Source organism: Saccopteryx leptura, chromosome 9 (genome assembly GCF_036850995.1).
Source record: "Saccopteryx leptura isolate mSacLep1 chromosome 9, mSacLep1_pri_phased_curated, whole genome shotgun sequence".
Lineage (NCBI taxonomy): Eukaryota > Metazoa > Chordata > Mammalia > Chiroptera > Emballonuridae > Saccopteryx > Saccopteryx leptura.
Genome location: NC_089511.1, coordinates 62,511,430 through 62,527,190, shown reverse-complemented (window position 1 = coordinate 62,527,190; position 15,761 = coordinate 62,511,430). Strand labels below are relative to the sequence as shown.

Sequence of the window (15,761 nt, the reverse complement as noted above, 5' to 3'; positions counted from 1 at the left end):
TATCAGTATTATATTTCCTCACAAACATATATGTGTAGCCCATATATTAAATAAACATATTACATACATATACAATCACATGAAAAAGTTTTTAGTCAGAATTCACAGCAAATATCTCTACAGTAAATACCAGATTATCTGAATCATATAATGCTTGCCATATTTTCCCGTCCCAAGACCCTGACATCAACTATATATTAGTTTGTGGAACAATATGCTATATCAGGCCATAAACACTAGTTATTATGTTTGGGCTAAAATGAATTTCATTTTCTTGACTTTGTGTCTCTTATTGTCATTTTACTACGATACAGAGATATCCCAGGTTACTTTGCAAGAAAATAAAAAACAGTTTCTTATTCGACTGTAGAAGAAACTGAACAATTTAATCTGATCACTGTGTGGGGGGAGAAAAGATTCCCAATGACGACATCTTCCTATGTCAATTGATTTTATTACAGATGTCATCTCTGTGTGCTTATATTAATGTGGCTCTTTCTTCTTTCAAGATTTTAATCTTACTTTGTTGCTCTAACATTTTATTGGTTTAAAATACATTCTGTAAAAAAAAAAAATCCGTGGCCATCAAATTTTCCTGTGGGCTAAAAATAACCCACTCCTGTCAGTTAGAATTAGCTGATAAAGAGCGTCAGAGCCTGTTCTGAATAAGTTTGATAACTTCCTGTTTATGCGGCACTGACCCCTGTCTAATAAAGCTTCTCTGCCCTAGAATGAGAGGAGGTTCTGCTGCATTTTATTCCTTAATGGCCAATACTGATTACTTTTGAAAGCCTCTAATACATTTCCCATATTAGACATGAACAGATGTCAGGTATGTTGCCAAGGGAAATTTCTTTTATGCAATCTTGGCTTGTTGTACAATAATAGCCCTTTCTCAACATGGGAAAAAATTACAGACCCAACTAATTTCCCTGACAGGGGAGAGTTACATATGTTTTCCACTTGTAGTTTTTACGACAAGTTTACAATTTTGCCAAACCTGGAACTAATTGGGACTGTTTCCAAAAGCGGCCCAATAAACCCCCAAAAGTGTAGAGCCATTTGAAAAGGCAGTCCGTGATGGTTTGCTTTTGCATTTTCTCTCTTTTGGTCAAAGGGGCGGGGTTTAGATTGCAAAATTATTTCATTTAAGTTGCTTAAACACTTACTGTTTCATATCCTCCCAGTTTTTGAGCAGCTTGAAACATAGTCCAAAGGTTAACTGTTAGAGGGACAATAAGTATTTAGATAAGCATTGCATTAACATATTTCCAAGAAATGTCAATTAAAACATTTTTGTTTTGTTTTGTTTTGTTTTTCAGTGAGAAAGAGAAAAAAAAAAAGAAATACTAACGTACCCGAGAGAGCTAAGTTCTTAGGAAACAATTTGCCAAAGGGCACTCAATAACAGGATATATTATTACCACTTAAAATATTTTTAAAGAAACAGTCACAAGTACACAAACGGTCCTACCATTACAATAAAGGACAACACAGTTTTCGCCCTGCTGCCATCAGCTGAGCAAAAGAAACTAAGTTACTTCATCTTTGGGAAAATTGTGAGATTTTCCAAACTAGGGCTGTTCTTGTTCAACCCTTAGAAAGAAGCCATTGATTAAACAGCAATTTACTCTCATGATTAAGAACTCTCCATAATCAATAAATAACAGTCACGTTAACAATGATTATCTTATAATAGAATGTCTGATGGCAGCACTATATTAAAAGCTCATACTGTATTTCACTAACATGTGGTGCCTTGCAGTGAGCAAGGAGAAAGATTTCACCCTTGAGGCATCAGTGATACAACAGATCAAAGGGAAAGAAGATACTCGATCACAGAGGAAATGAGTCCATTTCGTCCCCTAACCTGCCTGAGTGGTGTTGCAAAAAAAAAAAATTTAACTGATTTCTCTTTGCAGGGTTTGCATAGGTTTATACTGTTCAAACTATGCCAAATTGCTAGCAGCCCTGTTCGTTCGTACCAAATACTGTGGAATGGGGCTGCTATGGATTTGATTCTTTCATAAGCGGGGAAAATTGAACTTCAAGTAATTTCTTGATAAGAGAAATAAAAATAAAGTACAAAATTTAAAGGCTGTTAGACACCACAACATTCAAAAAGCCTCACTGAACCTTGCACTATTTCAAAGCTATCAAAGAGCCCTGCCTCGGCCTTGATTTAATCTGAACCAATGCATAATGCAACCAAGCTGTTCATAGTACATTAATTTTACTTCTATTTTCAGCAACCAGTTTTCAGACAAACATTGTAATCATTCGTAGTTATATAAGTTTATAATGGCTGCGAGTGTTCTCTCGCAATCAGTGCCAATTGCTATTAGGTATGTAAATTGTTATGTAAAACATGCAGGTTTGACATTCTTCATCAAAATGACACATGGTTTTAATCTAGGAAGATACATTTGGAAAAAAATACTATTTCATGCCAGAGGCTCATGCTTTGTGTGCCACAAAATCCAGACAGAGGCAAAATATATAATTCATTTGTGAAATTAAAACAGGGTCTGGGTGTCTTCTCTTTTTATAGGGAATTCTGCCCAGCTGTGAGTTCCCTGATCTACAAAAGATACTGAGGATGGTTAAACGCACACATCAAAGCAATTCAAAATTGGGTCCTCAGTTCAAATTTGTGTATTTCTTGTTCCCTCTGAAGTCATCGGGTTTTTGTTATCTCTTAACAAATTTGGGGCTTAGGAAATATGTTTTCTCTTTGTTGTTTTATCCACCTTTAAATATCCTCCTTTTAAAAGCGATCTTTTCATAGGCAACATCTGTGCCTAATAAAGCTACGTCATATTATTATCTCAGAAGAAAGGCGTTGCAAACACTCAAGACTGACAAAACAGAAAATGAGAAACTTTCAACATGTCTATTTCCAGTTATAATCAGTGGATTCAAGCCTATAAATATCTCACTGCAACTGCCCCAGAAGGGAACATTGTAGCGGAAAGAGGAAAGGAAAAAATTTCTGGCTTGATTTGTAGATTTAGTATAAACAGAGAGCATCATCATCCCCAGATTAGGATTTCAACATAATCCTGAGTCAAAAATATTTTTTTCCAATTCAAAGAATCGGAGTAGTTTTAATATTTCAAAAATGAAATCAAGGATACTTACTCTGTTTAAAACCTAAATAGGGTATTCGTTCTATTGGCGTCTTCCTTTCTTTCATGTATTTATAAAGTGCCACCAGGAAGGCCTGCTCGTCTGCCCTGCACTCCTCACCAATGGCAACCTTTGGTTTGTCTTCATTTGAGACTTTTTTACAGTTATTATGGTTATTCTTCGGCTTGTTCAAAGCAGACCTGGCCTCACATTTCACCTGGAAAAGGGGGGAAAGAATGCCACATCAAATCAAGGAGAGTCCTGGAACGTTTACAAAGACATAGCTAGTGACACATTTTACTATGTGGGAAGGGCAAAGCAATAAATCACCCTTGCCCTGAAAAGCTTTTTGGAGGTATCACTGAATATGATTTTTCTTAGACCAGGGGATGGTAACTTTCTGTCAAGGACCAGATAGTAAATATGGTAGGCTTTTGAACCATTACAGTCTCTGTTGCAACTACTCAACTCCAGTGTGAAAGCAGTGATAGACAATATGTAAACAAATGTTATGGCTGTGTCCCAATAAAACTTTATTTATAGAAACAGGTGGCCATTGGGTCATAGTTCGCCAAGCTATGCCAGTCTCTTTTAGACTTCTTACAAGTATGTTGATGTGAAACCAGAAACAGTGTTTATATCTGGTAGGACCTTTCTCCTTGCCTCTTTATATACTTTTCCTAAGGGGCACCGTCTGTTAATGTCATTGAACAATTCCTACCTTCTTAATAAGTAGTCCTATATCTCACACTTCATACCAAAATGAAAGACAAGTTGATTTCTTCACAGGAAACTTATCTTGTTGCTACTTTTCCCAGCAACCTGGGAAAACATTTGGATGCCAGGAGATGTTGGCATCAGGAACATCAACAAGGTCTCTGCTGTCTCACCTGAAGGGAAAGCCAGATCTACCCTCGGTAGGAAACAAAACATCCTATTCTTTAATGAGGGCTTCTTGCTTTTCAGTCAGCGCTGAGAACATAATAATAGGAAATGTGAACTGCCCACAAAGGAAAAAGGAGAGGTCAGCTAAAAACTCAAGAAGAGTAAGTGAAAAGCTCCATAATTAAAAAATAAATGGCCGTTAATGCTCCAGATGTTCTTCCTTCCACACTCTAAGCGAATATGGAACTTGGCATACCGAGCGGCTAACCTAATGTTCCCTCTTCACTGCCATGTTCTACAAGGGGCCTTTGATGGTTGTTAAATATAACGCTAAGTTGCTGAGCTATTTTAATTGTAAAAGGGGGAAGTACAAAGGGTCAAACTTTGAGTTCAAGTGCACCCATGGGGAATGTGTACATTCCAATATTCTTTACATCTCCATATCTAACATCGAAGAGAAGAGGGCAAGTGCTGGCGAAATTATATAAATAAAAATGTCCCGCATACTCCACGCTTTCCATTTCAGATTTCTGACCTCTCTTTTTCTTCCCCTTCAGATTCTCCTCCCTAAGCCCAGGAACATAAAAGACCATGCTTATTTATTAAGGGGAAGTATATCCTTTTAAAAGGTTTTGCTTAGTCTCTCAAGTGAACACGATAGTTTAATATCTTCAGACTGGTCCTGTTAAAAATAAAACTTCCTGCACAGCTCATTCAACTGGGCTTTTAGATAAGATTTTTAATTTTTTTAAGGGGCTGTGGAAATGATATTTAAACATTATTCCATGTAGAATTTTTACTCCTAGTATTTTCAAACTTTAGCACATTGTAACATTATATATTAAGGCGATCATCCTGTGAACATTATGTGGTCATCATTTGTGACTGCCACATTTTAGACTATTGAGTCTAAACTTCTGATGAAATCTATAATTTCATAGCTTTTTTAAGTCATAATATGACTGTAGTTTAATCTGTATTGGTCTCAACCTGTTTTGAGTGCTTACTATGTAGCCAGGCTCTATTTTAAGTACTTTCTGGGGATGATTGCATTTCATGCCCAGAAGTCTAAAGAGGCAAGTTATATTATTATTTTTACAGTAGAGGAAACAGGTACAGAGAGGATGAATGGCACACACACGATCACAATATCATGTCAAAGGTGGTAAGTGGAAAGCTTAGGATTTGAACCCAGGTAGTCTCTACCCTAGGGCTTGTGATTTTAAACATTATACTTTACTGACACTCTTATAAAAACATTAAATTGGTAGTCAAAACATACTTCCGATTACAAAGCACATCTTAATGACTAGGTTTTATAAAACCTGCAGCTTAGAAATGTGGTTTATCAAATGAAAAGTAAAATATAAAACTAGGTGTTTTCTGAAGTATAAAAGGACTCCATTTCTTCTACTGTCTTTAGAGCAAAGGAAGGAAACCAGTATCAACTGAGCACCTACAATGAGCTAGAGACAGTGTTGTGGGCTTCATATAGTCGACATAATATACAGAAGAATCATAAAAGGCTGGTGGTTAGCCCTATTTTACAGTTGAGGAAACTGAAGCTCAGCATGGTTACATATTTTGTCATTTGGCTAGTGTGGGGCAGAACTCTGGATTTAGAGGCCTCCCTCACTCTAAACCCCAATTTTGTATAAACAAGAGTAGATAAAAGATTTGCATTAAAACATAGGCTGAGTCTTAAATCTGTAGTGACAATGGGCCAATTATCGATACTATTAGATCAGAATCGCCATTGTGAAGAGTACGAGGTTTGTCCCAGTGTATAGATAGCTGCCAACATTCTGCCTCACCTATTCAGAAAACACCCAGAAACTGAAGGAAAGCATGGAGGGGGCGCACACACCAGGCCCAATGTCATTCAGACTCCGCTTTGTAGAAGAGGCTCCAGGTGAAGCCAGACCGCCACCTTCTGAACTCCATCCTGACCCTCGGTGGGCTTCCTAGCGAGTTTCTCTTGGGGAAGACACAAACACTGGCTTCCTTTCTCAGACTAGCTCCATACATTTCTTCAGATAATATAAATGAGCCCTTTAGGGTAAAAGTCTGTTTGGGGGTAGGAACAGGCCAAGTTCTTTTCTAAATTTTTCCCATTTACCCAAAACTTTCTCAGCATTTTAGTCTATTGAAATATTAAACGGGAGTTCGTCTTTGTGTTGGCCTCGGAAAGCCCACCCCTTCGATGGTAACAGTTAATTACTAGATCTGTTTTCCCAACCTGTACATCTAATACTTGTTGAGTTCACTAATAGCTCTGGGGTTTCCAAAGTGATTGAGGAAGTTATAAAGAATCCACATTAAAAAAAAAAAAAGAATCCACATTTAACGTTTTCAATGAAGCACCACCTATTTGATATTAACCACATCCTTTCACTGGATTGAGTTATAACTAATCCAGCTTTCAAATGGGGCAGCAAGATGTGCTGAGCCAGCAGGAAAGTCACTAACTCGCTAGGAGACCCTCATTTTCTTCCTCAGGAGATCAGGAAGGGTCAACCATGGGGGCAGTTCTGAGAACCAAATGGGATGGAAAAAAAATTATTGGAAATTAAGTATCATATTTATAAAATATTGAAAGTATGTTTGTAATTTAAATTAAAGAAGATCTGCATACCATGGCTTCCTTTTTTATGTTCCTCCTATAATATAAACCAACTTTTATATACTAAGGCCACTGGACAGTGTTTACAGGATGTGAAAGGTTATTTGCCTTCTACCAGTGGAGGCCTTTCATTAGAGACCTAGGGTGAGAAGATTTCTCTTGTAGAGATCACCATATAAATGGGCTTGGGCCTCAGAGCTGCTGCGACAAGATGATTCCAAGAGGAACAGCAGGATTTGGGTTGTACAACTTTATAACGTCTTCAGAGGACGGGTAGCCTTTCTCCCACGTGACCTTTGCTGTCTTCGGAAAGCCATGGAATTCTCAGAGTCTTGTAGAGCTAGCTTTCATGTTTACATTGAGAGAATGCAACTGGATGGAAACAAGTAAACGACTCAACTTGCTTTTCCAGTCAGGCACACAAGAAATCCAGCGATTCGCGCATTGAGAGCTTTGCTACGTGGAGCTGCAGAAAGCAGGTACCTACCTGTACTTAGAAATGGTCTGCTTGAGAAAGTTTTGAAAAAATCAAAGCCAAAAACAAAGACAAAAAAAACAGTCATGCAGCTCTTGGTCATAAAGCCAAACTAACTTGTTACCTGAAATGTTGCTCGTTGCTTGTTGCACCCAGTTTAGCAAATGATCAGATGGTCACAGATCAGTAATCTCTACTGTGGTATATCATGAGAAAAAACCACTTTATGACACAAATGCCTTTTTAATGGTTGTCCTGGCCCCAGATGTGGTTTGTTCGTTCTGTAGGGATTTTACATCAGTCTGTTGGTGCCAACAGATAAACCTGCTATACTTCACATCTACCGGTCTCTCTCTTCTACATGAAGTGGTCTTGCCTGACCCACTGGAACAGCAGGACTGTAATCCAAGACTCCAAGAGTGGGATATTTAGAGCAGTCCCCGGGAGCTGGCTGCAGCAGGATATCCATACGTTCACCACTGTCACCAACAATGGAAGGATAATCTTTCTCCAGGTAAAAAGGCTGGAAGGCTACACTGGTGGGTGGTAGGGTAGAAACAACCACTTAGAAAATCTAGGCTTGAAGACTATCCCTCCTAAGAAGGATGAGTCAGTGAGCATCAAATACAAAACAGACTTCTGTTCTCTTTAATCTTGTGGGTCTTACTTTGAGACCTGAGCTGCCTTCTATGGAGAGATATTGGAGGACTGTGCTTTCAGGTCAGTTACGTGAGCTTTATAAAACTCCCAGAGGCATACATTGGTAGTGACTCCAAATGACATAAGAATGAGCTTCATTTTGCTGGGCTCAGGTACAGGAAATGTTGGGATAAACACATGATGTCATCTTAGAGGTATGGGGCAAAGAGCCAACACAAGACATCAGCAATACAAGCTCTGATGAATGTTAGAAGCCTAAAACCTTCTTGCTCCATTCTTCAGTATCTTGCAAACCACACTGTAAGGAATAAACTGTTCCTGCTGACCTCTTTCAAGACCAGGGAAGCCGAAACCCTAGTTAGGTAGCACTAGGGCTGAGGTGTCCAAATTCAAGATAATGTCATACTTGGTATTCGATTGGAATCACTTGCAGATGGTTAAGAAACAGAACAAAAATAACTTTAGCAAAAGAGATTTTTTTTTTTTAAGCCGAAAAATACACATTTCTATTGGTAAATCTCTTTTTAACTCTTTGCAATCTTGGAAGCGTGAAGGAATGCTAACCAAAACATCCTTAGAAATTCCTGATGAAGATACAGTTTACAGAACATGGATGTCTAAGATGTACTTCATTACACTGGGAGGAGGAATTGAGTATGTGGTAGAAAAATAGTGGATTTTTCCATATGGAACTAAATTCATGTTTTTCTACATCAGAATCTTCCAAATCACCAATAGTCAAAATGTTCTCACTTTTGTAAGTTCAGTCCTCTGATCTGGAAACGTGGATATCTGGTCTTCAATTCAAGTCCTAAAGGAGTTATTACTGCCTTTGGCACAGAAACATCTCCTAAAAGCAAACACCCCATAAACAGAACCATGGAAATCTGATCTAAGCTCACAAAAGTAAAAAAGATAAGTCTAAAAACATGAAGTGATAGCCCTGGCTGGTTTGCTCAGTGGATAGAGCATTGGCCTGGCATATGGATGTCCAGGTTTGATTCACGGTCAGGGTACACATGAGAAGCGACCAACTGCTTCTCTTCCTCTCCCTCTCTCCACTTTTCTCCCTCTTCCCTTCCCGAAGCCAGTGTCTTGATTGGTTAGAGCATCACCCCAGGCTCTGAGGATAGCCCAGTTAGTCCAAGCTTGTCAGCCTCAGGCACTGAGGACAGCTCAGTTGATTCGAGCATCAGCCCCAGATGGCGGCTGCTGCATGGATCCCAGCCCGGGATCATGTGGGAGTCTGTCTCACTATTTCCCCTCCTCTCACTTAAAAAAAAATTTGAAGTGACACTTCACACTTCATCATGCTAAATAACTCAGGGATGAACATTCAAGATTCCAAGTTATGCTTAAGCAAAATGGACATGGGTCCTCAAAAATCAGCCTAGAATTTGGACTTTCATTCTGCATTAAGAGAGAACTTTAAAAACATAAATGGTATATAGATAAAAACATATATATGGGTATATGGGTAGATATTTTGCTTTTTCTTTCATTTTACTCTAAGTAAATTAAAGGTGATTCTGGAAACAGCAATAACTAAAATGATTAGTTTTATGCATTTCTAATTGCATCCTGTTCATCTCTGAAGCATATTTAGCTGAACACATTCAGAAAGAGGATGGTTCAACTTGTCTATTTTTGATACAAGCAGAGTAAACTATGTCATTGTGTCACTATGAAATCTCAGCCTCAGTGACGTAGACTCTTAATCATCTGTCCTTTACCCAACAGGCCAAACTGGGAGGTGGGAAGTCTTTCTGTTGACTAATCAAAATGCCTGCCCACCCCCCAGCCCCCGCCCACTCCGCCATCCAAGGCAGGGGAGGTGGCAGGAACAGATACAGCACAGAGCTGTGAATACCGAAGTCTGATTTGGAATTGCAAACTGCCACCAAGACACAAGAGTAAAGAGATAAAAAGATAAAGATAAAAAGAAAAAAAATAACACGATGCAGCAAAAGAAACACCACGGCGTGAACAACTGTACCTTGGCAATGGCTTTGCCATCAGAATTGTTGTTGGAATCTTTAACAGCACTGAATGAATCTCTTCTCTGTGGGCATGGTTTCTTTTTGCGTGGTCTGCCTTTAAGATTTGGCGCTGAAAACAAATGGAGAACGATTGATATACATTTTCATTGGCATGGGTTTTCTTATTAAAAACCAAAAATCTTACTACAGTGGTCCTCATTACATGTGCAGAGAAATGGACACATTTGTGGTAGCCAGCCCTCATTTCATGTTTCTCTCTCTGAAGGGTGCATCTTGGAAGACAGTAAACTTCTGTACTTCCTTCCCCAAACTAATCTATTACATTGTAACATTTCTAATCAATATAGAAAAATTGAAGCCCTTAGCTCTAAAGGACCACGGAAGAAAAATGCATCTCCCCATTGTTAGAAAAGAAGCAGGTTGGGCTGAAGACAGCCCTGAGCCAGGCTCTAAAATTATTCTTTGTTTTGTTTTGTATCTTGTTTTCAGAAACCTAAGTGATATGCCAGCCCATTATGGTATCATCGTAATGTTATGTTTGAAAACATCTCTCTTCAAAATTGGAGACGTGAGCATTTTCTCAAATTATACAAATAAGTACAGAGAGAGAGAGAGCTATAGATGAGAGGCATTCAAGATAACAATCTGAAAAAATATTATTACATGTATTTACTAATAATAGTGCAACCAGCATGTTTCAAGTCTGAGCAAAGCTGGCAGATACATTTCAATCAGCATGCTCTCTTTTCCTTTTCAACATATTTTTTAATGACCATCTTGAGGGTTATTTAAAATAACTTCCAAAGATCACACTGGGGTTAGCCAGATTCTGTGGAGATTATACTTTCTAAAAGCCACAGACACGATGCAAATCAAAGTTATATTTCAACCTTGATGTTGAGCTTGAATCCCTTTAAGATCCATACAGAGAGCAGGAAAAAGAAAATAAAGCCTGCTGTTTACTGAGTGCTACGGCTGTCCGGCATCAGCTTTCACATTTAACTTCATCAGTCACCCAAGTGGAACAAAAGTAAAACAAACCAACTAACCAACTAACCCTTGAAGAATTCCAAACGAATGAATTATACCCCAAGCAATGCCTTTTAGACCTTTCCAGGTACCCACACTTTTTAAAATTATGACAACGCCAAATCTGAACCACTTGAACCCTCTTAATTGTTATTAATCTTATCCATGTCATGCAGTTAGTTAACCAGTGGTTTTAGGACATTTTTATTGCACTCATTTTACAAACACAGTTAATCCTACTAATTTGGTTTGCCTACTGTGGGTAACAGTTGCCTGATCCTAAAGCTCAGTAAATAGAGGCACTTGTACAATCAGGCAAAAGTTTAAAAAGTGGCTTTGGGGCTCCAGCTCAGACGCCCCCGCCCCTCCCAAATCCACTCTCCCTTCTCTCATTTCCCAAAACATTCATCTGAAAGTCCATCCCCCAAAAGCCAGCCTAGAATTATTGAAGGTAAACAAGCTCCCAAACACAAATCAAGTAAAGAGAAAGTAGCGATTACCCATTCCAGTCGACAAACATCTGCCCGATGCTGTCTGTGCTCATGAAAGCTACAGCATGTGACTCACTGCTCCCCAGCCAGTCTCTGGAAGTCTGGACTTGACTTGGTGTGGATGTCAGCTTCCCTCCGAATGAGAGCTGAGAGGCTCCGCGCTCGGCTTACAACTCCCCTCCCCCGGCAGCTTCATTACTCATGTAAACACAGAGCAGTGACTAGCATCTGAGTGTGTGGGATGAGCTCTGAGGACTTGCTGGAGTTGCCAGACTGACAGAGGGCTCGGCTCACTCCACCTCCCTGCACCCGGTTGGCGATTTCATCTGGCCTGTTTTGTGGATCCTGACCTGTCCCCTGTCAGAGTGTGATGCCACCTTCCATGACTGACACAGCCTTCAGCCTGAAGCCAGGGTGTGGATTCTTTTGGTTTGAAGATGTGGAGCACAGAAGTATTTCTACAACTGACCCAAGTGCTGAGACTTTAATGATCTCCGGGGAAGGTTGTACTTTCATGTCTCCTTATCAAAATAGTAGCCACAGAAAGCTGACAAAGTTGGAATAGGTCTGAGGCATTTCACTTGAAAGAAACAAAACAATATCGCCTCTGTTCTAAGATTTGTCACTATGATCTTTCTTTCCCAACATGCTGGCAAAAAGCATTTGAACCTAAAAGGCATTTATTTCCAGAAGAGCTTTCAAATCCCAAAGGCCTTTTAGATAGAGAGGACTTGCATTGAACAGGCTGTTTTAAATAAAGACAAAGGTTCCGGGAACTAACAATAAGTCATCTCCAAATCGGGTCTGTTTTCTCCATTCTTTGACCTGTTTTCAGAACCCAGAGAAGCACATGTCCTTCCCTGGCAGATTCTGAGAACTACAAATTTAGAACATATTAGCACCTAATATTCTGGTCACACAAGCTTCAACTCTACTTGGGATTTGATCAAGAGAAAAATGTCTCTTGTTCTTCGTAAGGCAAGTACACTGATATTTCAGGTATGTTAGCTAAATCCTTCCAATCTTTCAAGTCTCAAATTCAAATTCCTCTTTTAGTCTGCCCTCTGAACTCCTGTTCTGACCTTTTCTTATGCAGGGTATCATAGGGTTCTTTGCACTTTAGCTGAGTTTATGGTTTATTATTATATTACATTGGAGAGTCCTTAAGGACAGGACCCGGTCAGATTCATCTCTTATCTACCCCAACACACACCCAGGAGGCAGCATGACATAGTATGGATTTGATGAATGAACGAAGGACTAACTGGAAATAAAGATGCCCACACATCTCTCCTTCTGCCTTCATGAGCTGAGCCCGCCCACCTGAGTACATGTATTCGTGTCACTCTGGGAACCTCTAAAACTGTGTTCACCTTTACTAACCTTTAGCTTTGGGAACATAAGCCAGTGACCTGAGTTTGCTGTGGGAATTGAGACAGGAAACCTACAGCCTTTGGTTCCTGATTACTGTTAAGCCATTGTGCCTGGCATCTCCCGGGGCCATAGTCTTGTCCTACAAAGCAATGAGCATATGCTATGGGGGGCGGATGTTCAAAGTCCCAGGGGGAGAAGACCATGCAGGATTGGGAGGGGCTCCCATAATACAATTTGAGACTTTTTAGATGCACAGAACCTAGGTGATGCTTTGACATTGAAAGGCTAGCTTTTGAGGAGAGGAAAAAAAAATTTTTTTCTTTACAGGGACAAGAAAACAAATCATTTGTTAGGTAGGTAAGTGAAAATAAATGCTTTATGGTATGATGGTGGTTAGAGGTCAGGTGGAGGCTCTGGCCTCATTCTTTTACATAAGAAAACAGCCCACCTGGTCCCAGCTACTGCGGGCAGCCTAAGCCTGTCCCCTTCCCCTGCCCCTTGACAGCTAAGGGCTACCTACTTACTGAGAGAGCCCAAACCCTATACTCCAGAATTATACCAGCTCCAGTGTTTTTTTGTGTTTTTTTTTTTATTATTAATATTATTATTATTATTATTATTATTATTATTATTTGTATTTTTCTGAAGCTGGAAACGGGGAGAGACAGTCAGACAGACTCCCGTATGCACCCGACCGGGATCCACCGGCACGCCCACCAGGGGCAACGCTCTGCCCACCAGGGGGCGATGCTCTGCTGTCGCTCTGCTGCGACCAGAGCCACTCTAGTGCCTGGGGCAGAGGCCAAGGAGCCATCCCCAGCGCCCGGGCCATCTTTGCTCCAATGGAGCCTTGGCTGCGGGAGGGGAAGAGAGAGACAGAGAGGAAGGAGGGGGGGTGGAGAAGCAAATGGGCTCTTCTCCCATGTGCCCTGGCTGGGAATCGAACCCGGGTCCCCCGCACGCCAGGCCGACGCTCTACCGCTGAGCCAACCGGCCAGGGCCCCAGCTCCAGTGTTTTGAATGAGACTGATCTCTACCAGCAAAGCCAGTCTGGGAAGCCAGCAGTACACTTACCAATAGAGTCAGTTCTACTTTACAAAAATACGTATGGAACAATAAATGCACATTTACTTTTCCATGTGTATATGATCCACTAGGCAGCCCTGGCCTGGCTCATTCACAGGGTTCAATCAATGCTCTTATCGTACTGATAATAGTAAGAGCCGATACTTACTTTCTCTAGACCAGCCAGTACTTTGCATACAATAACTCATTTAAAACTCTCAACAAGTCAACAGAAAGGTGCGATTAGTAATCCCATTTTACAAACCAGGAAACTAAAATAGAGAAGAAATTACTTGTCTTCGGTTATACAACAGGTTACTGGTCGCAGAAAGATCAGCCCAGGCAACGGGACTTTATTGAGAGCCTCCGCTTTAAGTAACTTCTCTCCAATAGATGAACAACATTCACTTTGTCTCATAATAAAGTATTTATATTATTAACTTGGGTTGGCAGTCACCAGGGAACTTTCCCCAAATGAAAACACTCCTGAATACCACACAGTACAAGGGCACTGCAGCCCATCTCATCCTACTGACTTGAGAGCAAGCGGGGTCTTTACCGGTTCTGATTCAGCAGTAGGTAACAAGGCTTCCACTAAAGCCATAGAGTCCCCATAAAATTCAGAGAGCCATGCACATTAGCCCCTTGCAGGGGGCCACTGACTCTTCTGCCTAATCAGTGAAAGATCTCTGTGGTTTAAAAAAAAAAAAATCTTTCTTCTATGACTGCCCATCTGTTCCTCTTACTCAGTGCCATGAAATTAACAAGTATCCACCTTTGAGAAGTCCCCATTATTTCTATAGGTGTTAATCCCAGGGGAATCAGCTACTACCAGTGCTCCAGGTTACTTTAATATCTAACCCTTGTGTTTTGTTTTGTTATAAACCTTTTTTAAACTCCTTTACATATTAAAGAACTATAGTCCCTTTTTAAAGACAGTATAGCAAAACAAGTGAGTTTTTTTTTCCCCTTAGAGTCTAGAACTCAGTAATAGACATTCCCTTATATATTTACTTCACAATGGGTTCTGACAAGTTATGTGTCAGCACAGGTGTGGGAAACTTTCATCTCAACCCCAATGCTTGCCATAATAATAATAAAACAAAGGAAATGTAACCAGTTACTGGCAAAGTAAATTGCTTTTGGCTTAAATGTCCCTGTTTTTTTCAACTGTGTTCTTCCTGTCATGACTGTCTCTCTCTACTTTTTTTGAAATAACATTTGTGCTCTTGGAAATACCACGAAGATAAACTGCTATAAAAGCTGGATTGACTCATCAGTTAACAACTCTCTTTTCTCATTTCACAGAGAGAATTCTGTTGCCAACGCAGCTACATATTCTCTCGAGAAATTCTTTGTGAGCTTCCACACTCAGAGAAAGCTTGTTGGTGGGGATTGGAATTAGGAGAATGGAAAACCAGGCATCATTTTCCTAAGAGTTTGACCCCCCGGGTCAAAGTCTAGAGGAAGTCAGCAGAGCGTTAACTCATTTGATTTGCAAGTTGTGTGTGTGCGTTTTAAATCCCAAACATAAGCCAGAAAACTAAACTCCACTGATTGAAGTATTAAGGACTGACAAACATTGTTCTATGTATAGTGTGCATTGCTGATAATACTTTGCATTTCTGTAATGCCTTTCCTCTGAGGATATCAATTCTCTGGAACATTTTCTTTATAGACAATAATCTTAAAATACTCTGGCAAGTTTTAGCATGGAGCATTGCTCTTTCTGGAAAAAAAAAAAAAAACAACCCTACCCTAATTTAGTTATCATTTACTGTGTTCTATTTTCAATGTTTCCCTTTTGACTATTTAGAAACTTCCTCTTTCACTACAACAAAAATAGGATGAGTGTTTTTAAAGTTATTAACGTATGAATAAAAGATTAGAAACCAAGAATGGCAGAAGGCTTGATCAAAGCCACTCCTGAAATTTATGGATGTAATAAAAGAAAGGCATTTCACAGATAATCTCTTACAGAATTTCAGTTTTCAAATACTTGGGGAAAAAAGAGAAAAACAGAAGCTCTC

General features: G+C 39.8%; 1 protein-coding gene across 2 annotated transcripts in view; it reads right to left on the bottom strand.

Annotated features, from left to right (window-relative positions):
• ARID5B (AT-rich interaction domain 5B) overlaps positions 1-15,761 on the bottom strand; it is a 196,249-nt gene that overhangs the window by 36,234 nt on the left and 144,254 nt on the right. Inside the window, exons 1-4 of one of the 2 annotated variants that reach the window (XM_066349863.1) lie at positions 11,302-11,702; positions 9,769-9,881; positions 3,142-3,346; positions 1,170-1,222 (exon numbers count right to left, since the gene is read on the bottom strand). In XM_066349863.1, coding sequence (XP_066205960.1) covers positions 1,170-1,222; positions 3,142-3,346; positions 9,769-9,881; positions 11,302-11,305 — 375 coding nt within the window. In that variant the 5' untranslated portion in view covers positions 11,306-11,702. Of the gene's footprint in view, positions 1-1,169; positions 1,223-3,141; positions 3,347-9,768; positions 9,882-11,301; positions 11,703-15,761 lie in introns of those variants that run through there. The other variant, XM_066349862.1, reaches the window with a different exon arrangement.